Source organism: Chanodichthys erythropterus, chromosome 15 (assembly GCF_024489055.1).
Source record: "Chanodichthys erythropterus isolate Z2021 chromosome 15, ASM2448905v1, whole genome shotgun sequence".
Classification (NCBI taxonomy): domain Eukaryota; kingdom Metazoa; phylum Chordata; class Actinopteri; order Cypriniformes; family Xenocyprididae; genus Chanodichthys; species Chanodichthys erythropterus.
Window position 1 is genome coordinate 5,140,753 of NC_090235.1, and position 25,089 is coordinate 5,165,841.

The 25,089-nt window shown below is 38.2% G+C and overlaps 1 protein-coding gene across 4 annotated transcripts in view; it reads left to right on the top strand.

The window, feature by feature from the left end:
- LOC137037931 (CUGBP Elav-like family member 3) overlaps window positions 1-25,089 on the top strand; it is a 72,273-nt gene that overhangs the window by 29,045 nt on the left and 18,139 nt on the right. The window contains exons 1-5 of one of the 4 annotated variants that reach the window (XM_067412350.1): window positions 4,070-4,430; window positions 9,664-9,752; window positions 12,528-12,786; window positions 14,324-14,600; window positions 15,012-15,094. In XM_067412350.1, coding sequence (XP_067268451.1) covers window positions 14,456-14,600; window positions 15,012-15,094 — 228 coding nt within the window. In that variant the 5' untranslated portion in view covers window positions 4,070-4,430; window positions 9,664-9,752; window positions 12,528-12,786; window positions 14,324-14,455. Of the gene's footprint in view, window positions 1-2,368; window positions 4,431-9,663; window positions 9,753-12,527; window positions 12,787-12,845; window positions 12,873-13,137; window positions 13,354-14,323; window positions 14,601-15,011; window positions 15,095-25,089 lie in introns of those variants that run through there. The other 3 variants (XM_067412347.1, XM_067412348.1, XM_067412349.1) reach the window with 3 other exon arrangements.

A 25,089-nucleotide genomic window follows, 5' to 3' on the forward strand; every position in this document is an offset into this window, starting at 1 on the left:
TTACTTAACATGTAAATATACATGGTCCCCGTGGGTCCTCAAAAGTCTCAAAAAGTCTTTAAATTCAGTTTTATTAAATTTAAGGCCATAGAAAGTCTTAAATATCTCAAATGGTGTTAGAAAGGACTTAAATATTGGGATAGAAATTAGGAATCATGTTGTGGCTTATTGTGATTGATTGGTAAAGTTCCAAAGGCTATGATTTATTTAAATGTGCGCCCTGCATGTTTCAAAGTAAATACACGGTGCTGCTGCGCGTTCTACAGGTCATGGTTTCAGCACAGTTTGCAATCAATGAATACCACAGATTTATGCCAAGCGATTGCTTTTGATTTACTTTTATGACATTTAATTATGAAATTGTTTACTTTGTGGTGTTTCACTTGCATTTGCCACTCTAATAAGCTTAGCTGCTTTAAAAGTAGGTGGTGCTCATGGCAGGGTTACCCTGGTAACCCCTTGTATACAGAGGGTCTATTTGCAAAACATTGCAGTTTATTGCTCTGGCCACATCTGCAGTACTCATTCCTCCCTGCAGCAGGACCATGGCATGTTAAAGGGTTAGTTCACCAAAAAATGAAAATTATCCAATAATTTGCTAACCCTTAAGCCATCCTAGGTGTATATGACTGACTTATTTTGGTCAAACACAATCAGGAGTTATATTAAAAAATATTCTGTCTCTTCTGAGCTTTATAATGGGAGTGAATAATAACTGATATTTTGAAGCCCAAAAAAGCACATCTAGCCATCATAAAAGTAATCCATACAACTCCAGGGGGTTAATAAATGCCTTCTGAAGTGATGCCTTTTTGTAAGAAAAATATCCATATTTATAACTTTATAGACTATAATCACTTAACTTCTGGTAACATCTGTCCATGTCTTCACAAGAGTCGAGTTCCAGCAGATGGCAAAGGATGTAGCTTAGGTGAGAGTAAATGCCTCTCGTGGTTCAAACAAATAGGGCTGGGCAGCAAAATCTAGCTCCTCCGACATTTCTCTTTAAAAATTCTCGGTTTTACACTTCAATAAGTCATGCGTCAGGTCACTTTTCCGCCGGAATTGACTCGCGTATGGAAGCCAGTGATTATGGTCTATGAAGTTATAAATTTGGATATATTTCTTACAAAAACGCATTGCTTCACTTCAGAAGGCCGTCATTAACCCCCTAAATCTGTATGGAGTACTTTTATGATGGATGGATGTGCTTTTTTGGACTACAAAATATTGGTTACTATTCACTCCTATTTTAAAGCTTGGAAAAGACAGATATTTTTTTTTTTTTTTTTTTTTTTTTAAAGATTTATTTTTGGTGAATTTTGCCTTTATAATGATATGATAGTATAGAGTGGACAGGAAGTGAGGTGGGAGAGAGAGGGGAAGCGGGATTGTGAAAGGTCCGCGAACCGGGACTCGAACTTGGGTCGCCTGAAGTGCAACGGCACTTATATGCCGGAGCACTGCCCATGAGGCTATCTGCGCAAGTAAGATTTTTATTTATTTTATTTTTTTTTATATAACTCTGATTGTGTTTGACTGAAAGAAGAAAGTCATAAAACATCTAGGATAGCTTGACAGTGAGTAAATTATAGCATAATTTCATTTTTGGCTAAACTAACCCTTTAACACAGGTGAGAAGGGAGGGTCCATCTTTCTCTTAGTGTTTTTTAGAGTCTGTAGAAAGGTCTCTTTAGTTTCCTAAGTTATTGCAACTGTGACCTTAATTGTCTGCCGCCAATAAACTGTTAGTGTCTTAAGGCCTGTTCCACATTTGCAGTAATTGTTTATGGTTCATTGAACAAGCTTGAATTTTTTTTTTTAAACCCTTTCCAATCAAGATACAATATTCTATAAAAGGGTCATTTCTTTTTTTGCTGAGTTTATAACGAAGGTTATGGCAAATAACAATGGGTCTGGGGGAAAAAATAAAGCATTGGGATACATCAAGATCCTTTCAGGGGTAAACTTGATCTTCAGCCTCCATGTGCCAAAGGTTGGTGCCATAAAGGCAGTGTGTCAGGAGCAAATTAGTCCTCCACAGTCGAATGCAAACTCCCATACAGTTGTCTTTACTCTGGTACTTTTGCCTACAATTCCTAATGGATGCAATTCCACCCTACTTTTTCTTATTTAATATACTGTTTACTTGAAAATGTCACATTACAGAAGTTAAATGAGTTGAGAATGTTGTATCCTGTTGATTTAAAACTTTATAGACCCTTTGCCTAGTTGTGGCAGAAACAGCAGATGGTATTAGAAAAGACTTGTTATAGATTCTTTAGAAAATGTGGTTTGTTTTTAAATTAATCTGCTGACCCTTGCATCCCTACCCCCATTTTTCTCTTTTTTTAATTTTTCCTACCAGGTTTGTCCTCTTTGCTAAACAACCCGGCTGCAAAGACCACTACAACTTCAGTTTCTGACAAACAATCTCTGACCACTCCTCTAACAGCTGAGACTCACACAACTCCTAAAGTCTTACCTACTCCATCTAGTGTCCCAGTAGCCAGGGATACTACCTCTCATGGATGTGTGGCTTCTACTCCTTTGCAGTCCAATATTGCGAATGAAAAAGAAGATCCTTGCTCTTCTCTCAACTCTACCCTGGACTGCAAGATAGATAACTTACTCCAAGGAAACACAGGACTGAAAGGCTTTAATTTGGGCTTCCCATCTGTTCTTCCATGGCCTAAGGCAACTGTTGATAGCCCTTCAGCAAGTGCAGAGAACCTTGGTGGAACCCCTGTAAGGGATGAAGCTGGTGCTACACCAACACAAGACGAAATTATGGATGTTCCCCAAACAGAGCCATTCCCTTATCAGCAGGGGCAAACAGCGTCCAAAGCTTTAGATGCTAAAACAACTCATCAACTTCCATCTTGGCACGTACAAAATGCCCACTCTGATCCACAAGCTCACACGGAAATTCACCAGAAGACTGAACCAAATAAAGACTTTCGAACCTCTGTGCTCTCTCTTGCTGAGACAGAAGCTAAGCGGCATCAACGCATTGAAGCTATGCGTTCTTCTATGTCCAGCAACCAGCAACCTTTGAGAGACAGTGTAGAAGCCACCGAGAGATCCGGTGTGATGCGTCAAGAGTTGAGACAAAACCCTGTAATCCATGATGTGGGACCAAATCCTAAACTGGTGGAAGGTAACTACGCATATCGAGATAATCAAGAGGAACAAGTGTTGGCCAGCTCTGACACATACAATGCAGAAACATACCTTGCCAAAGAACCAAGACAGGATCTCGTTACACCTAATTTCTTCACCACACCTCTCCCACCTATCCCAAATCTTCCTCCTCCACCTCAAGACTTCATGCCTCCAGCATCATCTTTGAGGGCAAGTGGTCCTTGTGCTACCAGGAGTTTGCAGGAACATTTCGGTGAAGCGGAACAAGGTGGTGGTGATAGCTTGTGTGCCCCAGCAAACTTTGATTATGAACGCTTGTCTCATGAGGTTCCAAACAAGGAGCCTTTCCATCCACATGAGGATGGGGCTTCTCACTCTGCTCATGCACCACACCATGTTCCTAAAATCCCACCAAATGGTCCAGTGGACTACAACCATCAACATCAACAACCACCAAGAGTACCTATGCATAATCCTCCAAGTATACCCCATCACCGCATTGGGGACCCTCCTCCAGTAAGGGGTTACCACGAAGCCCCAAGTCCTTCTCGACCTTTGCCTGAAGATCCATACTTTGACCCATACTACGAACATCAACCACATAGCCCCTCTCCCCCTCATTACGACATGCACCCAATTTCACCTCACGCACCAGAGTATTATCCTGAAGAAGTACCACCTCACTATCCAGAGCGCAGGGTTCCTCCTCACCTGGAGCACAGGCCTCTACCACCACACCATATTCGTCCACCTCACCCTGGGCACTATCCACCTCCTAGGCCCCTTCGTCGGCCACCACCGGTCCACCATGAGCCGCCCTTTCAAAGAGGCAAGCGACCCGGCCCACCCTTTGGCGGACCTCCCAGAGTCAGAGGCCCCTTTTTTCCCCCTAAAAGACCTTACTTGCCTCCGCATTACTGAAGTGTCTATTGTGATTCTTATGCTCAGGTGTTTAGTGCATGTCACAGTGAGCAAGTAAAGTCCAAGTGCTGTTGGGTTATCAGCAAGTCAAAGATTGCTGTGGGCAATGACGCGAAGGGGATGGTGTTGAACTCCTTCACGAGATCACAATAGAGAAGCGCAAACTTATTCAAGTAACCAGGGGGATTCAACTAGATCACCAAAAACTCTTGAGCAAGATCTGTTCTGTTCCATGATCAAGACATGTAAACCATGACCAGTTGATCGGCAAGATGTCAAGGAGTACTGGAGCAGAGAAATGGAAGAATATCTGGCAAGGAATGCTGGTGGAATGAGAAGGAATCTGAAGGCAGACAAAACAAGAGGTGGTTATTCTATTTCATTTCATTAATTCTTTAATTTCTGCAGTTTTTGTGTCTAGTTCTATATAAAAAAAACAGATTTAAAAGTTAATTCAAAATGTCCTTTCCCTTAGTAAAAATGTTTGAGCATGTATCTTGCGAATATCTTTGGGAAAGAACTCAATGTTTTTTTTCAATCAACATTTAGTTAAGGTTGATATGTAATATTTTTTTACTTCCGAAGTTAAGTTCTACTGATGATCAAGCTATATTGTTATGCACAGCTGGTATCTTATTTTGTACGTGTAATTAAATGTAGCCCTAACAGGTAGTTAAGCTTCATTATCGTCTGTCATGGACAAACAGCAGTGTAGAGAAAAGTAATCTTTACAGTTTTGAGATAAGGTCCTGAGGTGTACAGAGACGAGCCGTTTTTGCCAACAGTGGCAGAAGATACAGAAGAAACGAAGTTGTCGGGCAGAATCATCATGGCCTCCCTCAGTTCCCAGAGGCTTTTACTGTACTGAATTAAATAAAGATGTGTTTGAAAAAAAAAAAAGAAAAACACTGTGGGAAAGTGCAGTCTCAACCATGATTTCTTTGAGTCTTTTCATCTCAGTTGCTTCAGTGACTGATTTCTTTGCTCTTCACATTTTCGCGAACATCCATCAATAAAAGATGATCAACACACATGCAGAAAAAGATATTGTAGCTAAATGGCTGCAACTCATGTTGATTATATATGACTGAGATTTGTCCTACACCATGACCTGCAGAGTTTAGCTCCAACCCAATTTAACAAACCTGAACCAGCTAATCAAGGTTTTTAGGCATATAGGAAACTTCCAGGCAGGTGTGTTGTGGTAAGTTGGAGCTGATTTCTGCAGGACAGTGGCCATCCAGGGGCCTGTACCATGATGGTAGTTGAACAAACTCAGGGTTATAGGATTAGTTTCGAGTTGACAAAACCAAACCACTCTAATGCAGAGTTTAGCTCCAACCCAATTTAACAAACCTGAACCAGCTAATCAAGGTTTTTAGGCATATAGGAAACTTCCAGGCAGGTGTGTTGTGGTAAGTTGGAGCTAAATTCTGCAGGACAGTGGCCCTCCAGAGGCCTGTACCATGATGGTAGTTGAACAAACTCAGTATTATAGGATTAGTTTTGAGTTGACAAAACCAAACCACTCCAATCTGGCTTTGTTGGTACCATGATGCTGATCATCAACTTTCTCTGTCAACTCAGGCTTTGATCCAGAGTTTGTGGAGCGCGTGCACATGAATGCGTGACATCAGTGGCAAACAGCCAATCACATGCCTTGCAACAGAGAGAAACTCTGATTAACTTCTTGTGAGGTTGCAAGCGCGATTTAAAATGTTTTTGCTGAAAATTAAGAATTTAAACGCATTTAAACTAATGGAAAATACTTGTCTGTGAAAGAGGACAAATAAAATAAATGATCTTTCTCTATCAGTGCAAGTGAAACTTGTGAAGTTAGTTTATATAGTTGATAATATATAGCGATAGAGACTCAAACATGTAAAGTCATTTGTAGTCATACATTTAAAGAGTATATTTATACATTTATATTACATATGATCTATAATATATTAATATTTATTGAAACTAAATGCTTAACTGTTAAACTTGCGTGTGTGTAATGGATTATTAAAAATACAGATCATATAATTGTACAAATCATATTTAAAGTAATTATCATTAAAACCACAAATTTCATCGTTAAATATTGTTTTTAACTATATAATGACCTTTATCTTGGAGGAAGAGAAACTGGGGGAGTGACTTTATCGTGTTGGATGTGTCAGTGTCACTTATCTTGCATCTGATTGGTCCAATTTCAGTTTGAGATCTCTAAACCAGAACATAACCTGTCCCGGAGCAGGTTAGCCGTGGAGCGTAAGTTATCATGGCGATGAACACTGCTAAAAGTCAAGTCACTTTCATGGTACCTAAAACCCAGGATTGGCGCCAACTAATCTGAAACTTACTTGGCTAGCCACAGCTAATCCAGCTTCATGGTACAGGCCCCAGGACCTAGTTTGGACACCCCTGTTCTAGAACCAAAATCAAAGGCATTTAATCCGATTTAAAGTAAGATTCTTAATTACTTTGATGTAGTTGATGTAGGCCATTTTTATCATAACATTCTATCAAACCATTTCTAATAAGCAGCGACATACAAAAATGCATAGTTAAAGCTAAATTTTCACCTCACTCAAAGTGTTCTATAATCGATCCGTTTCAGTTCCACTTCAGGTTTTTTTGCTTCCTGCTTAGTGATCCTGGACCAAACGCTCCTCTCACATACTCTAGTCTGGTTTGTAGAGTATTTACCTCTTAATTTCTTGCATTTTTACCTCACTTTAGGCTTACGTTTACACAATTTTAACTTTTGAAGTTGTCAAATTACATGCAGGTACAGTTAAATTGATCTTTTTTCAGATCAAATAAGGATTTAATCGAGACATCACTCTGGTCACACTTCAGCTGTGTGTCTTTCTCTGTAGCATATAAGACAAGGAATTTACACAAGAACACCTTCTAAGATGAGGCCCTTCATAAGCGTCATAGTTCCGCTTCATTTAATATCACTCATTCTCAAGGATCAGCTGTGGCTGATTGCATTAAGCACAGATGGATGTTTATGGAGTCAGCTCCTTGAATCAGATCAGGGTAACAACTTCCTGAGTTGTTTTTTCCCTTGATTAATACAACTGCAAAAAGAAAAAATGCGTAAAGTAAAAAAGAGAAATTTGCCTCGTCCTTTAGCCTGCAAATTACTTACAATCAGATGTTTGCTGGCTATAGGAAGGATTTTAGCAATGGTCAAACCATTTCGTGTAATTCCGCTGATTCCAACATTATTTCAGAATAACTGCTCTGTTTCAGAAATCTTAAAAAAAAAAAAGTCACAAAAGTAAAATATTCCAGGACATTTTGAAACGCCTTTTCTGAGTACCTCAGTATATCACGTCTTTTATTCTTCAACTTTCATCAAAGAGAAAGGCGAAGGCTAAAATTATTATATAATTAATTGGAAAATGTGAAATAATGGAAATCTACCTAAATAATGCAAGTGGAAAAATTAACTTGTCCTTTATTTTGAAGTCAGAAATCATCACTGCTTATAATAGCAAATTGTTTAAAATCATAAAATAAGCATTAAATTGCTAAAGACCTGTTAAACCAGAACAGTTTACTAATTGCTTTGATGCAAGTTGCAAAACAAATATATTTACACATGGTCGTCAGCAGGGGGAGACAACCCTGGATGTTGTCCTGGGCCCTGTGCTGAGGGGAGCCCAGTCATGTCCTGGTATATACTCCTTGGATTTTGTCAACTACAACAAAATCCTCATCAAATCTAACACATGCATTTTGCTGTTCATTTCAAAAGTGCAAAACAAAAGAACACCTCTAATGGCAAAAAAACATCTGGTGTTGAGCAAACTTAAGTTCTTTAGTTTCACACCAGGGGTTTTCAAACTGCCTTTTGCCCTCTGAGGTTCCTGCTGTAGAGGTGTCATTTGGCCGATCTCCTCTTTCATGGACAGTAGCAGATGTGCATGAAGAGAAGAGTTTTGCAATACCTGTCAGTAAAACATAACCTAAAATCTTGAGCCGTTCTTTAAGATCACAAATCATTTCCAACAATGCAGTCATGACACACGTGTTGAGATTTGGTGGAAAAACGCTGCATACTAGGATTAACTAAAATGGATTTTTTTTTAAGAAATGAAAGAAATACTGAGGTTATAAATTAATGTTTAGTCTGAACTAAACGTTATCTAATCCACTGGTATTAATAATATTTACAGACTTAAAGGGATAGTTCACCCAAAAATGAAAATTCTGTCATCATTTGCTCATCCTCAAGTTGATCCAAACCTGTATGACTTTCTTTGTTCTGCTGAACACAAAAGAAGATATTTTGAAGATTGTCAGTAACCAAACTGTTGATAGGCCCTATTGACTTTCATAGTATTTTTCCCTCATACTATGGAAGTCAATGGGGTCCATCAACTGTTTGGTTACCCATTTTCATCAAAATGTCTTCTTTTGTGTTCAGCAGAAGAAAGAAATTCATACAAGTTTAGAACATGTAAATGAAGACAGAATTTTCAATTTTGGGGTGAACTACCCCTTTAACGTGCACACAAATACACGTGAGAAAACATAATGCTAGGCTAATTAAAGTTTTATACGACATTTTATAAACAGATTAATTTACAGAAAGGCCATAGCTCAACGGTTATAGTATTTGCATTCCAGTATCATTTAAAAACAAAGGCTGTCGCCTTTCTCATAAAAATATGCAAAGTTTTTTTGAATTTATAACGTAGGCGTATTGACAAAACACAGCAAGGGTTTACTGTGAAGCACTCAAATACGTTAAAAAGTCAAAACAACTGTCTGTCGTCCTCAGGTTTCAGTAAGACCGATTATGATAGCCTACCTATTCAAATTTCTTTGCGGGAAAAAAAAACTTAAAAAAAAAAAAGTACAACACACAAAATCTCAATGTTATTTTCGAATTGCTGAACTGGAAATAAGAGATAAAACCTTTTTAAATACATATTTATAATATATTATAGACCTAATTTGTTATAAAATGCAATTATTAGATTATAATACATTATATATCAAATTACATGTCATAAAACAAAATCATCCGCCTAATGCTACACCATTAAATTTTACAGGACCGAACACAATGTTTAGCAGTGATGAGTTTATTTACGCTGCACAGGCCTGCCTTATTCAAATGCTTGTGAGAGACACGCCCCCGTACGGGAAGCGCGCGTGCACGTTTCAAATGAAATATTTGCTAACCGCGTCATACAAAACTTTCCACAGCAGCGTGTGCGGCGTGGGTGATTGCGAACCATGAAATTACCCATCCTCGTCATAGAGTTCACTCAAAATAACTCTATTCAAATCGCCTATTAAAATACACATTTTGCACAAGTAACCAGTGCTTTAAATCTTTGCATGATCATGCATAGCCTATAACTAATACGATTATTTTATACTTATATTTGAAACTGAAACTATATAACTATGCAAATGATACCCATACATGTTAGCTATATAAAATACTAAAGTTGTGCTTTCTATTAATGTTTTATAACTTCTCCCCCTCCCCCCCTCATGTCAATCCTCTCCTTTGTCTTTTAACCCAATCAACCTTTTGTTTTATTTGACTCCCCCTGTGTCCATCCTCAATGTATGCAGATCTTCTGGTGAAGGACTTTGTCTGCCCAGCAACAGAGTGCTTGAGGGGACATCCAATGCCCTTGTATCCCATCCGCTTGCAAATCAAGGTAAAAAGGATATGCAGTTGCACAGAGCACACTCACAATGTCTGAATTATCCTTTTATATTTGCAAGAACTGTAAATTGTCTCAAGGCCATGGCAAAATTCACAAACTAGCCTATTAAAAAAAATCCAGTGCAGTGGTCATAATCTAATGTTGTCTCTTAATATTATTGCAATGGATGATGCACATATAGTCAAGTTGTTTTCCTGCTCAGGCCTTCTGTGCAAATACACTAAACACAGTGGAAAGTTAGAGCTCTATCGCCCTCTACTGGTGCAAAGTGATCTCAATAAACTGCTACTTTATTGCTAAAGGAAACTATCATATAGTTATCAGCAGGAGGGTTAGCTTGTCCTCTGTTAGAGGTATTTATTGGAGCTTATTGTTTGAGATGCAAACAATATTGTGCCTAAATATTTTTAGACAAAACATAGATGCCAATATTTTTTTGTGAATGGAAGCCCAGTTATAGAACTGACCAATCAGGTTACTGCTTGAAAGAGTGCACAACCTAAAGGTCAGGGTATATCAAGAGGTGACCTTTATGCCAGTTCACTTGAAGCCAGCTGATATAACATCACGTTTCATACCTCACAAAGATATAAAGGCCTCAAGCAGCTTGATATGAATTTATAGGAAGCTACTCACAAATGATGAAAGCTGTTTGTTTATCATCCAGAATTCCTGGCTGTTGATTGAAAGTGCATATTGATCGTGTGTGATATTACATTGAATTTAATTGATCTGCATAATTGATACAGATTTTGACCATTGACAAGCTCTCAATGCTGCAATACTGAAATAACCAGCAGATGTCGTCGTTAATTCGGCTGTCTGGTATAATCAGTTGAGTCATCTGTGATTGTAAGTGCGTGCTCTTGTGTACGTGAATGAGTCGTGCTTTCAGTCATAGTATAGAGTTTGTTTTTTTGTCTTAAAGTGAGGATATCAGAAAGATGAGTTTTTAAGTTATATGGTTTTTGGGTCAAGGGTAAAAACAGCATTGGTGGATTTAGGGGCTCGTGGCAGATGGTTGCCAATCCCAGGAAATTAACACAAGTACACTAGTCTTTAATTTAGTTTACTCTAGACAGACTTATATATGGGCTGCTGAACATTAACAATTACAGGTGCACTTGATGTCTTGGAGGATGTAAATTGAACATGTGAGTTGGTGTATATCACCTCCTAAAGGGTAATTTTATTTTGTGTATTTGTTTGCTTTATTAATCGAGAATTAATTTAATGAATTCCCTGATAGAACGCGCACTAAGATAGCGAAATTGTTCGACCACATAGTGAAGAAAGCATGTAGTTTATGTGGGCGTTAATTTGCGAGAAAACATGATTTGGCTCAATGTAGTTTCAGCACCGTGGTCAGAGCTCGACGAGAACAAAAGGCGGATTAGCGTCCTTGATATCAGGGACCGTCCAAATGTTACATACAAACGCAAAAAGCGAACACTCAAATAAAGCAGTAGCGAACCACAAACCTATTTATTTCATCCATTAAATAAAACGTGTTAGGTTTGTTTTTGTTTCGCTTATTGGATCCTGGTTCTTTATAGCGTGCAATAAAGTTTCATTAAGATTAATATAACTTTTACCTATTGTTCATTATAATTAATAGTACAAGATTATGCTATGACCTTTTTATTTTTTCAGTTTTTTCTTATTTATGCTCGTTTTAATTGTTGTATGCATGCGAAAAATATGTATATAACTATCCATTTTTATATATAAAGTTGCAGTTACAAGAAGTCAATAAATGTGAGGTATGCATTATTAAAAACCAAACTAATTGTAAAACGTGGAAACTGAGATTTAATAGTGCAAATGCAAAAAAATTGTGAGATATATATAAACGCGATAGACGCTTTTCACATTTCCGGGATTCTCAGAAGCGGAAGTCGTCATAGTTGGGTAAAATTCTATAGCGGTGAGTGGTTTAACAAAGGGTTATGACACTTACACATTTTGTCTATCACGATAATCTGTCAGAAGAGAGAAAGATGTCATTTTTGCCATCACTCCCATAGCCGCTGTATTAGAAACACCCTCACAGCAGCGTTAACTATTTTTTTGTAATTTGATGCAAATTTAGTCCACCCAAAAATGAAAAAATTCCATTAATTATTCACCCTCATGTCGTTCTACTCCTGTAAGACCTTCGTTCATCTTCGAAACACTAATTAAGATATTTTTGATAAAATCCGATGGCTCAGTGAGGCCCCTATGCCACTGTAAATCTCAAGATCCATAAAGCTACTTAAAACATATTTAAAACAGTTCATGTGAGTTTGGTGGTTCTACTTTAATATTATAAAGCGACGAGAATATTTTTAGTGTGCCAAAAAAAACCCAAAATAACGATTTTTCAACAATATCTCATGATGGCCGATTTCAAAACAATGCTTCATGAAGCTTCGGAGCTTTACGAATCGAATCAGCGGTTCGGATCGCCAAAGTCACTTGATTTCAACAGTTTAGCCATTTGATAGGAGATCCGAATCACTGATTCACTGAGCCATCGGATTTAATCAAAAATATCTTAATTTGTGTTCCGAAGGTCTTACGGGTGTGGAACAGCATGAGGGTTAGTAATAAATGACATTATTTTAATTTTTTGGTGAACTAACTCTTTAAGTATAGTGTTATAAATGTAAAAAAATTGCGATATTGATGATGATCGTTAAAACGTGTGATCACAGACTATGAGAATGGTCTATTAGGAGAAATAAAGTCATGTTTAAATTTTCTTTTTACTTATTTTTATAGTATATCACATCACAATGAAATGAAAAGGACAGCTGTTCGTATTTGACAGCACCCAATGATTTCGCGGCTACGAAAATATAGACGCTCCCTTAAGCCGAGTAAGCATCACGGTTTCCACACCCCGAGGGAGGACAGGAGATGGACAGGAGGGGGACACCGGCTTTCGACGTCAAAAGCTACGGGTTATACGGAGTGTCAACACCGTGAATATAGGCTACAGCATTACAGGTCATCTTCTTCACTGCCTCTGCATTAAAACGTGAGTGAAATACATTTTATTCGCATGTATACTTACATTGATTCCTGCATGTATTCTAGTCAACAGGAGATATTTGAGAGGGCACAGACAGACAAAAACCAAGACGATTCAAGGGTGACAGATGCACGGATTTAGCTGAATGTTCACTGGTTTGCGTTCTCCATCAGCTCTTTTTATCTGTGCACGTAGATTATCAGACCATATTCTACAACCAGGCAGAAAGACAGCAAATAAACAAACATCCCCTTGGGATTAACAAAAGAGAGAGAGAGAGGGAAGGAAACGAGAGCAATTTTCGCCTTTGCACACACACCAGGGAGCTCGGAAGATTTGAATAAACTTCTTTCAGTCTTTATTGATTTGAAGGCGTGAAGTTGCATGGATACTTGTGTGTTTTTGTTCTCTGTCATGTATGTGCGTATGTGCAGTTGGTGTCGTGACAAAGAGCCACATACGCCTGAGCCTCCAGTGTGGATTAAACAAAGAAGCAACGGGGATATCCGTCAATATTTATAAGCATTTTTATTTTATTGCATTCAGTTTTTATGCGCTCTATTGCCAGAGCTGGTAATATAAGTTTCTTTGTTCTACTATAACATTTTATTATCTTAAAATTCCTTTATATAGATCACTCTTATTCTGTGTTTTGGTAGCACGTTGTAGTATCTTAAATATAATGCATTCATTAAAACATATTATTAATGTAGCCTATATTCAAATATCTAAAAATGTTCATATTTACATCACAAATCTGATAAGCATCGTATTCAGTGCTTCCATCCTTATTGTGCTCTATAATATTATGCACTTCATTCAAACTTTGTTTTGTCGATAATTTAAGCTTTGGATAGCGTTTGCTATCTGTTTATTTATACACGTTATAACTTTAAAGAAATGTAAGATCTGCCATTGTGTGAGAATGTTTTCCATTCAAAATCGACCGACATGGAAGATTGTAATTCTGACATACTGAATGGCAATTGGTGGTCTTTCTTTTATTCATTTGCATATTGAGTTGTGATTGGTCTTTCTTTCTTACATCTAATTAAGTAGCTGCCTTCATATTGTAACATAGCCGAGGCTAAGATTAAAAGTCATGTTTTACTTTTAATAACGCATAATAGTGCGTATTATATTATTTTAAAACGTTTCCACAAGTTCCAAATCATATTTTTCGCTCACGAAGAGGAATGGTGTGAGGGGGGTAACCATAGCAACAGTAGACCGCTTCAGCGCTTTATCATTATCGCACGGTACATTGGCAAAACTTAATTATCACTTTATTCATTATATATTTCACAGATAATGTTATATAATAAAAGCTTTAATGCTTAGTTTAAAGGCGTTTGGCTAACTGTGCTGTAAACCGAATTAAAAAAAAAATCCCTTTAACACTTTTCTTTGGCTGCTTTACAAGCGTCACGTGTCCTTTTACAAATCTAAATCTTGTTAATGGACATTATTATAAAGTATTGGCAAGTATTTTAAGTGTGCAGGGTTTTTTAAGCGTTATTTGAGAATGTTTTTTCCCCCGCAGAGCTGTCACGGTTCAAACCTTTCCACCGGGACTCGTGTTTAACATCGCGACTCTTCCTCCGCCGCTGAGCCGCTCTCCAGTGCTGAAACCCCGGGCGCAGCTGCCGCTCCGTCCCCTTAGGAAGCTGTCCTAATGAAGGAGGCCGACGCCATCAAGCTCTTCATTGGCCAGATCCCGCGGAATCTGGAAGAGAAGGACCTGAAGCCCATCTTTGAGCAGTTTGGGAAGATCTATGAGCTTACTGTGATCAAGGACAAGTACACGGGAATGCACAAAGGTAATTAAACGAGATTGACGCGGCTCTATTGAACGGACAGTCTCAAGGGGAGATGGGAGACTTAATGGTGCTAGATGAGTTTCATTTTCATATCTGAGGAGAAACGTCTCTAGTGAGGTCTCCTTTGACAGTTGGACATATACTGTGCTTTAATGTGTAAAAACTTTAACATTTAGTTTGACACCTCATTCTGAGTTTGCTTCCAATGCTCTAGCTTTCTTAGATAAAGAAATCTATTCATAGAAAATGCATCTGTGGTGAGAAAACAAATTGTTCAACGTTTTTCCATCTCTTAGTCACAGTTGTCATATCCTTTTATGTCTGCAAAACACTGCTTGATATGCATGGACTGCCTAAGTTTGCTGCGTGTTTATTTTTACATCCCACGTTGTATTCTTGTTCCCTCTTTAGGGTGTGCGTTCTTGACGTACTGTGCAAGGGAGTCAGCCTTGAAGGCCCAGAATGCACTGCACGAGCAGAAGACATTGCCAGGGGTGAGTCGTCGCTGTTAATGACGTGAATGCGGAGGGGGGCTGTATAAAAAATTGATTTATTCAAATCAGACAAACATTTCCAATTGTCTATACGTAGCACACAGAGATTGAATATTTGATCATAAAGCTCTTCTAGCAAGACCGGGGAACATGAAGTTGTTTCTAAAAGTAGAAACAACATATTATATGGTTCAGGAAACAGGATCTGTGGAAATCTGTGTTGACTGAACAGACTTTAATTAGGTATGTAGGAGGGCACAATCCTTGAAGGCATCCGCGATCATGTCGCTCTCTGAAGTCGTTGATTAGCTGTTAGGCCATCTGCCGTGCCAGAGCCGTGACGGGCAACCTGTAAATTCAGAAACCTCCAATCTCTTCATCTTCTTTAATGCCTTTTTATGTTTTCATCCGTAAATCACCTACATTTTAGATTTGCCAGATGTACAGGATCATTATGTGCGGTGTTGCGAGTCGAATGTACTTGACGTCAACGTATAGAACTCGAGGATGAGATTATACGGTCTGTTTTGAGATTTAATGAGGAATTAATACAACTATACGCTCAGTGCTCGCATGATGTTTTTTTTCCTGTTGATTAGACTTGAAGCAAGCAAACCCACAGGGGATCTTTTGCTTCCCCTCAAATTCTATTTAAGCGAGTTTAATTTGCACTAGAGGAAGCTGCATGTCGTAAAAGCTGAGACACTATGTGGACTGAGCGGCCAAACAGAAGCTTTTGGTGCATCTGAGCCAACTGTGGTCCCACCAGACGTAGGCTAATGAAGGGATATATGGCTTTATTACTCCTTATGTCACATCACGTAACATCAAAGGCTGGTTGATTAGTGTAAGAATCGACAAAATTAAATCAAAGTTCGAGCAAAGTAAACCACGTTCTGTCGTAGTTTCAGAGAGCCAATGTTTCTGAGCATCTGTTTAAATTGTTTTTCCTTATGGTGAGTAACGTTATGCGCATGTGTGCTGAAGAGTAACTCCAGAACAAATCCCATTATTAGCATGACAGTAGTCTGACCTTTGTGACCTCTCCAGGCGTAGATCAGCGGGTTCCCTGGGCTTTAAATCCTCTCTCCTCCTTCTCCGTCCCTCCATCCTTCTATTAGTCTACCCCCCTCACCTAAGTCTGGTAAGACGGTGTTCAAACCTCCCCCCTGAGGTACGAAAGGGAACCATGTTATTAAGAACTACAACCCCCCCCCCCCCCCCCCCCCAAAGAGAAATCTCTCTTCCTCTTTCTCTGTCTTTCATTCTTTCTTTCTTTTTTCACACACACGCAGACAGCCCAGCTGTGTAGCATTATTACCAGCTCATGGCACCTGCCATTCAGATCAGGCCCCGCCCCCAACCTGTCAATCATAGCAGATCGCTCCGGCAACGCTGCGTGATGTGTGTTTAGAGTAGTGCGTGTGCGGGCGAGATAGGAATTGTAACCACGATGAGGGGAGAAAGACAGATAAGATAAGACAGAAATTGGCTTGGAACCTTCATTTCTCACCTTTTCTCTTTTTCCCTCAGGCTTTGTTCACACTGGACTGAATTCAGATTTGTTTTCCAGATTTGATCTATAAGACTCACTGTTTGCATTGTCAGTTTGCAAGCGATGAAAATGTATCCGCATGTTCAAATAGTGTAAGTAAAGGGATAATTCAACCAAAAATGACAATTTTGTCATCATTTATTCACCCTCATGAAACTTTCTTCTTCTGCGAAACACAACAAAGTATTTTTTTGGTCCGCGTTTTAGATCCAATTGGTTTCATTACAGTTTTATTTTAGTATATTTTATTATAGTATTTAATAATATTTTTAACTAGAATTTATTTGTATTTTTTTAGTTCTCATTTTATTTTTAGTCATTTATGTTCTTTTGTGCTTTTTCAGATTTAGTAATTTTTATTTAATGTTTTTAAGTTTAATTATTTCATCTAATAATTATATTTTGTTCTATTTCAGCTTTATTTCAATTAATGAAAAATCTTTAGTTTTAGTTACTTTGGACAAAAATGGTTTAAACATTCTTCAAAACATCATCTTAAATGATGCCATTTTAATTTAAATTTTTGGGGTGAATAATTATCCTATTAATATTTGCATTTTCTACGTAATTTGCTATAGTAACGACTTACTGTTCGCTTTGCATAAACTTGGAGGAGCTATCATTGTGGAATAAGAAGTAGAAAAATATGCCTCTGCTTACGAACATCATGACATCTTACCATGATGCTGAACTCATGAGGTGCATTTTATTCATGAATTTGTGTCTAAAACTGTTATCTTTTTCACACATTAACTATAATCACTACATAGTGAAACCCACAGAGTTCACTATATAGGGAAAGAGTGATGAGTGAATTTAGAAAATATAGACACTGCGTATTGCATATGTCATTACATTCACATATTGTGTCCTTAATGACAAAAAACTGATCTTAAAAATGTTTAATTGAAATTCTAAACATACAAAAGGGGTTTGGGATTTGTAATAATCATATTTCATGCATTTTTTAGACTGCTTGTTTGGACAAGTGAAAAATGTCAAACAAAAACCATTCTAGTTTCGCTAATATTGAAACTCTGAATAAATGATCAGCTGAGAGCAATGTATTGAAGGGAGAGTTAAAGGAAGACAGGGGAAGGAGGGGTTGAACAGATGGCATGGCTGGAGTGGCACCTGGCCTTATGTTTAATTTCAGGTGAGAGGCTCGCAGTGATTGTAGACAGAGGAGGAGAATGGAGACCTGGAGTCCTCTTTCTGGTTTTAAATCCCACAATCTCCTCCTCCTCCTCCCCCTCTTATCTTTCCCCATCTCTTCTATCTCTCACTCTTTGCCTATCGTTGCCATCCCAACGTGTTTGCTTAGCTCTGTTTATCACATGGCCCCGCTTGCCCGACAAAGTGGGGGGCGTCGTCCAAGACACTTCGGCACACGCACACACGTTCGTTCGAGCTTTTAAACATACACTTACACACCTTCGGTCACCCGTTTCCTCTATTTTATAATTGGCCACATCTCAAATTGTACTCTTTTTGGCCTCCTCCTAACTGCAGCTAGTGCACCACAGGGCTAAAAAAACAGATGAATTTGGAACAGTTGTTGTGTTGGCGATTTATGGTAAAATGTGACTCAGCTGGATCCTATCTGACTTCAGTTGAGATAAATATCAGCTTTCACATAGGGTTTTTTGTGTTTTGTTTTATTTGCTGTTTCAGGAACAGCTTTATTCCTGCCTCAGCCTCAAAATTTGTGACAAGAAAGCAAGACGTAGTAGTAGATCAGCAGGACAGACCAGATAGCTTGTGTTTGCACTATTAATGTTGTTTTTACTATTATAATTTTGATTCAACGCATCAAATTACGCCCGATCTCTATCGAGCCAGCGTTCCCATTGGTTATGGATAGCAAATTGGCAGTTAAATGTCTGTCTGTGATGTGTGCGTGCACAAATTTTGGCATTTTCATGTTTGGGACGAGTTGTTGTGCATCTGAACGCATGTGTTTTAAAAGAGCGTCTGTTGTGCCTTTGTTGTGGGGGAAGGGAGGGCAGGTGTTATTAGAGAGGGGGATGGAGTGTGTGAGAGTGAATGTCTGGATGTTTGTTTGTAGTTTAGTACAATGTGCTCATTCTGATTTCCGTTGTAGTATGTTTAGGGCACTCAGAAATTCAATTAAGATAAGATTGGTGGTTGTATACCTTTAAAATATGTGTCATGTTTTGTTCAGTGCATGTGTTTTACAAATACTGATGTGAAAAACTTACGTGTATGTACGAAATGTACTATCAACGTCCAAGTGGTGTATGTAAACTCATATTACTATACTTTTTACACATAAAAAAAAGTCAAGCGATAATATCAGACTAACAGGATCGGATGATTTAAATGTGAAATCGCAAGCGCTCGCATGTTTCCTTTCCAGAACTACGAGATTAAGTATATTTGACTTAAGTGTCAGTGTCTATACTCACATCTAGGCAGGATGAGTCCATTGTTCAGATGAATTGAAGGGTTACAGGGTTCGAGAGTGTGAAAGAGGGAGAGAGGTGAAAGTAGGTCTAATTAAAGAGAAATTGGACGGATATGTGAAAAGGGGGGAAGATGGAGGGGTGAATTGGGGGAAGGGGGGAAATGAAAGAAAATTTGACATAATGAGCCACGGGTGGTGGTGGTGAGGGGGTCGGCGGCGGACGTCCATGAGCTTAAAGACAGACATCTGCTAGCAAGTGTGTGTGTGTGTGCGTGCATGTGTGTGGCCTTTGATGATTACACACTCCGTGAGAGCAGAACTTAATCTGATGGACATGTATCCACAGATTTTTTCACACCATTGAGACATAAAATAAACTAGCTAATGGGCATTTTCTGCTTTTCAATGCGAAGCAAATACTGCCCTTTTCATCCACTTTATGTTTGTAGTAGTGTTCAGATGGTCAGACATTTATTATAATAAAGTCACAAACAGCAGATCCTCTTGGGTCCATCCTACTTCCTCTCTTGATTTGGTTGGTTTTCGTTGTCTGCAACAAATCATGCAATCTTAAGAGCTTGTTAGCTGGCTGTAATCTGTCTTCTTTCTGAATGTGTCCCAGATCAATACTGTTGCTCAGGAAAAGCCATAAAGGCACTAAATGATGAATATGGCATTTGCAGATTTCCTGATGAGTAATAAGGTCATATCGAATTTTCAATTTGAAGTGTCCATGATGATTTTTTAAAACATAAATATTCTATACCTATTTTTACCAGGCACTGTTGTTTCAAATGAAGGATATTTACTATGAAAGTGCAAATTACAAACAGTACTTACAGTGGAAGTCAATGGGGCAAACACACAAGGATTTTAAGTGCATAACTATGTACTATAACTTTTATTTGTTTGTTTTTACAAAATGAGAGCCAAGTTGATCTGATCTGTAAAGAGTAGCAAACAAATATGTATATGTACTTTTAAGTGAGTGTTGAAATCCATTTCTTTCCTCTTCCACTTAGCATTTGGTTCCCATAGACAAAAATAAAGTAGCATCCCTATCTCAATCAGTAGGACAGCATCTCCAATGTTGGCAGGGTGTTAGACATCAGCGCTTTTGCAAGCATCACTCATATGAGGTCTGTTTGCTTGGCAAAAGCGAGTTTGTTTGAATGTGCTACATTCAGAATTTGATATGCATACGGAGTTAGCAAGCCCAACCATTGCACATCTCCATTTTCCAAGCAGTGCCATTTTCACACATGCTCCCCCGCCCCATCCGTCTTTTTCTATTTAAGCAGGCGTTGACGCTGACAGTTTTAAGTCTGTTACCATTGTAATTGCTTAAGGTCTAGTGATTGGCACATTTGAAACAGGCTAATTGATTAGAGCTTATTGATTATTTCAAGAATGAAGATTTTAGGTGCTTTAATCATCCAGACAAGATGGCTTTTCATTGTCTAAAAGTATGCCATGCTATTTAAAGGCCTTTTTCTAATTCTTATAGGATTATCATACATGCAGTTTCGATGTCTGCATAATAATAAATAATAATGGAATATTTGTACTCGGTGTGCAGTGTTATTTCCTTATAACATTTAAGTTAACTGCCAAAAGTGAATAAAAATTAACTTAAAATAAATGATGGCCATCTGTAGCACCTAAATCATACATTGTCCCTTATTCATTCATATAAATTTATCTAAAAGGTGCTGTATGTAAGATTTTCACTATACTAAAGCATAAAAATACTGTTTGCAGATATTTAGGAAACATGCTAAGTTCACCTACTTTTTTCTCAGAAAACCAATGCTATAGTCAGATATTTGTGCGTTCCGTGTCGGAATGTCTGTCTTTGTTTTGGTCTGTGCGAAACCGTGTGCTGCCAGTTTATCCAATAGTATTTCGACATCACAGGTTGCCAGTTGGCGGAAAAAACCACGTATTGCAGCCATGGAAACCAGCAAACAAGCTGGGTCAGACAATCGCAGATTCTACCCGACAAAAAAAACCTCTGCACCCATCTAAAAAATCTCTATGAACGACAGCATATTAAAACGTGGATAAATCAACTAAATAAACTTACAGTGTGTAAGTCTCCTTGGCTTTCATTGTCATTTGCGCTCGCTCCTGTTGTGTGTCCTCAAGCTGGCAATCCGCGTCTGAGAAGTAGGGGGCGGGGCAAATAATATTTTGAATTTGGACTGCAGTACCTATTTCGAACACTAGTCATTTGTACGTAACACACCTTTAAAGGATTAGTTCACCCAAAAATGAAATTTCTGTCATTAATTACTCACCCTCATGTCGTTCCACACCCGTTCATCTTCAGAACACAAAAGTCGTTGTTTTTTTTTCGTTTTGGCGCACAAAAAGTATTCTCATCGCATCATAACATTAAGGTTGAACCACTGTAGTCACGTTGACTATTTTAACCATGTCTTTACTACTTTTCTGGACCTTGAATGTGGTAATTATGTTTTCTATGGGGGATAAAAAACCTCTCGGATTTCATTAAAAATATCTTAATTTGCGTTCCGAAGATGAATGAAGCTCTTACGGGTGTGGTGTGGAATGACATGAGGGTGAGTAATTAATGACAGAAATTTCATTTTTGGGTGAACTAAGCCTTTAATGTTGAATTAGTTAAAGTCCATGTTATTTGTCATCTTTTTTTAAACTGAATGGGTTTATATTAAATGTAGAATTTTGTGTTTGAGTATAAGAAACATTAGTATCGTGTTATATTTGGCATGTTTAATGGGCATGAAATGGCATATTTTTTGAATGCCATTCTGTTGTAAATGTGTTTGTTATAAAATGGGAAATGGATGGAGCGGCTGAAAGAATAAGCTAGAAAAAAATGAGATTGGAAAGAAAGAGAGTGGAATATATTGGGGGTGGGGTGGCGCGCAGGTTGATTACGGTCGCAGGTCCTGTTGCCAGGAGACGGCTGGGACAAGGGATGCTGGGTTGCTAGGGAACCAGCTCAATGCAATGGCCAGCATTGCATGATGGGTACAGAGGCAAGATTGAGAATAGTCTTTGTGTGGATACACACCTAATTTAACATCTGCCACCACACACACACACACTGACAAGTCGCAAGAGAGATCCTCTTGAGCTAGCTTGAGTGCAAATCAAACACACACACACACACACACACACACACACACACACACACACACACACACACACACACACACACACACACACACACACACACACACACACACACACACACACACACACACACACACACACACACACACACACACACACACACACACACACACACACACACACACAGAGTCATTCTTTCCATGCAGAGAAACTTGGGAGTATGAACAAACATCATGCCTTGCAGGCATATAGCATGTGTGTGAATGAGTGAACGTGAAGTGTGATCTGATTTTTTAGCTCTTATGAGTCATTGGCTTTCTGCATTTTGCTCATATTGTGCATTAGTTTCTATGAATAAAAAAGACAAATTTGGGTGTGTCTTCACATTTTATTTCAGATGCGTTTAGGTATTTTACAGGTCAAACTGATTTGTTTGTATATGTGTTCGAGGCACTACATGGAGGGTGGCGGCAGAGTAAATGTCAGTTGATTGAATAATCTATGGATTTAATATCCCATAATCCCACTGAAATCCCTGGCCTCAGATCAAGGCGCAGATTAAGTGTGTGTGCTCATCATGTCAATGGAGTTTTTTCCTGGTAGACGAACCAAACGATGGTTATGACCTGTGCTTCTAATGGCATGTACGGAGAGAGGTTAAATGAATATATTTTTGGTATTTTCTATTTTTGTAAGCAGACGATTACACTTGTCTGCTACAACACATATTTTATCGTACACAACAAAAGCCTATGTTTATTGGGTCTTGGTTTTTGAATGCATCGGTCATTTTACAGTTTAATTAAGTGAATTATTAAAATATTATTTAATGATTTACTTTAATATAAAATATATAATATTAAATATTTTATACTTTTGGGTTATGTTCATACATTTTGTTTTTGTTTTGTTTTTTGTTTTTTTTTGGGGGGGGGGGGGGGCTGTTAGTGGTATCACCATTCATTTTGTTTTTTTAAAGATATTAATTATTTTATTCAACACTGATGCATTCAATTGATCAAAAGTGACAGTAAAGAATAAGTTGATTATGTTTATTGAGCAGCAAATCAGCATATTAGAATGATTTCTGAAGGATCATATGATACTGAAGACTGGAGTAATGATGCTGAAAATTCAGCTTTTCCAACACAGCAATAAATTACATTTTAAAACATTTTAAAATAGAAAACGGTTATTTTAAGTTATAATAATATACTCTTAAAAATAAAGGTTCTTTATTGGCATTTATGGTTCCATGAAGAACCTTTCCATTCCACAAAAGGTTCTTTATTGTGGAAAAAGGTTCTTTAGATTATTAAAATGTTCTTCACACAAAGAAAAAAAGGTCCTTTTAAGAACTCTTTTGGGTTCTTTGTGAAAACCCAGTTTTGGAACCTTCATTTTTAAGAGTGTATTTTACAATATTAGTGTTTTTACTATATTTTTGTCTTTAAATATTTAACTACTATTTAAAAAAAATAGTGAAAAATCTTACCAACTCCAAACATTTGAATGGTAGTGTATATAGCAAAGTAGATTTAATGAATGTAAATGCAATTTTAAATTGTCCCCTGTAATGATTAGTGCGGTTATAAGGAGTTTAGGTGAGGTTGTCTTTGGTTTTCATTGTCGAGCAGCGTTTGTGGAAGCCAACAGGTTTCTTTCGGCTAGATAATAGAGAGTCTTCACTGCCTCTGTTGCTTTGGCAACCATAGCAGTTACACCCGCTACTTTTATCTGTCTATCTCTGTCTTTCTCTATTTTCCTTTCTCATAAATATATTCGCAGAGACTCACTTTTCATCCATTTTGATCCCTCCATCGCCCTATTTTTTTTTTCCCCTGTCTCTCTTGTTCTTTTTTTCTCATCACTACCTTCCCCTCCCTTCGTCGTCTGGGGCAACCTTGTTTACCTGCTGGGTAGCTCATCTCACCGTTGTCATGGTGACAGAGGGTTGGTTGCCGTGCCGACCTGAAGTGGCAGTGCCACGACTCTCTCTCGGTCTCTCTCTCTCCCACTCTTTCTTGTCTGTTCCCGTCTCTCTTTCGTCCTTTTGTACCCTTTCTCCTCACCCTTTCCTTTTTGTTCTCTGCCACTGTCTCTGTTTTTCCTTTCTGTAATACTTGAAGCTCCGTGACTCATCACAGTGCAAGGAAAGATGCGAATAAAGCTCCTCAAAGATTTTTTTGTACCTCTGTAGCCTGTACCGCCCAGTGTATCAGAACAGAAATTATGCTTTTTAGTATTGTTTTGGTTTGATGTGCCATCTTCCTGTTGGATTATGCATGTTAAACGAGTTAGCTGTTTCCCTGGTCTCAACCTTGATGTGAGTTGGCTCCTTTCCGAAAATGAATCCAAAATGGCACAGTCATTAACCTAATCCATTTTGCTGACCATTTCAAAGTGCTCATACAGTCAACAGTTGGCCAGCTACCTGACGTGTGTTATACACTCTTGAAAATAAAGGTCTAAAAATGGGTCTACAGCCTGATGTCATAAGAGAACTTATCGGTTCTTAGAAAACCTGAACCCAGGAGGGCTTCACTTTTCCTCTTTTGATTGATCAATACTTTGATCTAAACTTTTAAAGGAACAGTTCACCAAAAAATGAAAATTCTGTCATCCTTTATTCAGTGTCATGTTTTGAATTTTCTGGTGAATCTTTACCGTGCAGTGGAAGTGAATGAGTACAGGCAAAGTCCCTTTTAAAGGGTTAGTTCACCCAAAAATGAAAATAATGTCATTTATTACTCGCCCTCATGTCGTTCTACAGCCGACCTTCATTCATCTTCCGAACACAATTGAAGATATTATTGATGAAATCCGATGGCTCAGTGAGGCTCTATTGAGAGCAAAGCCATTCAAACTGTCAAGGTCCATAAAGGTACT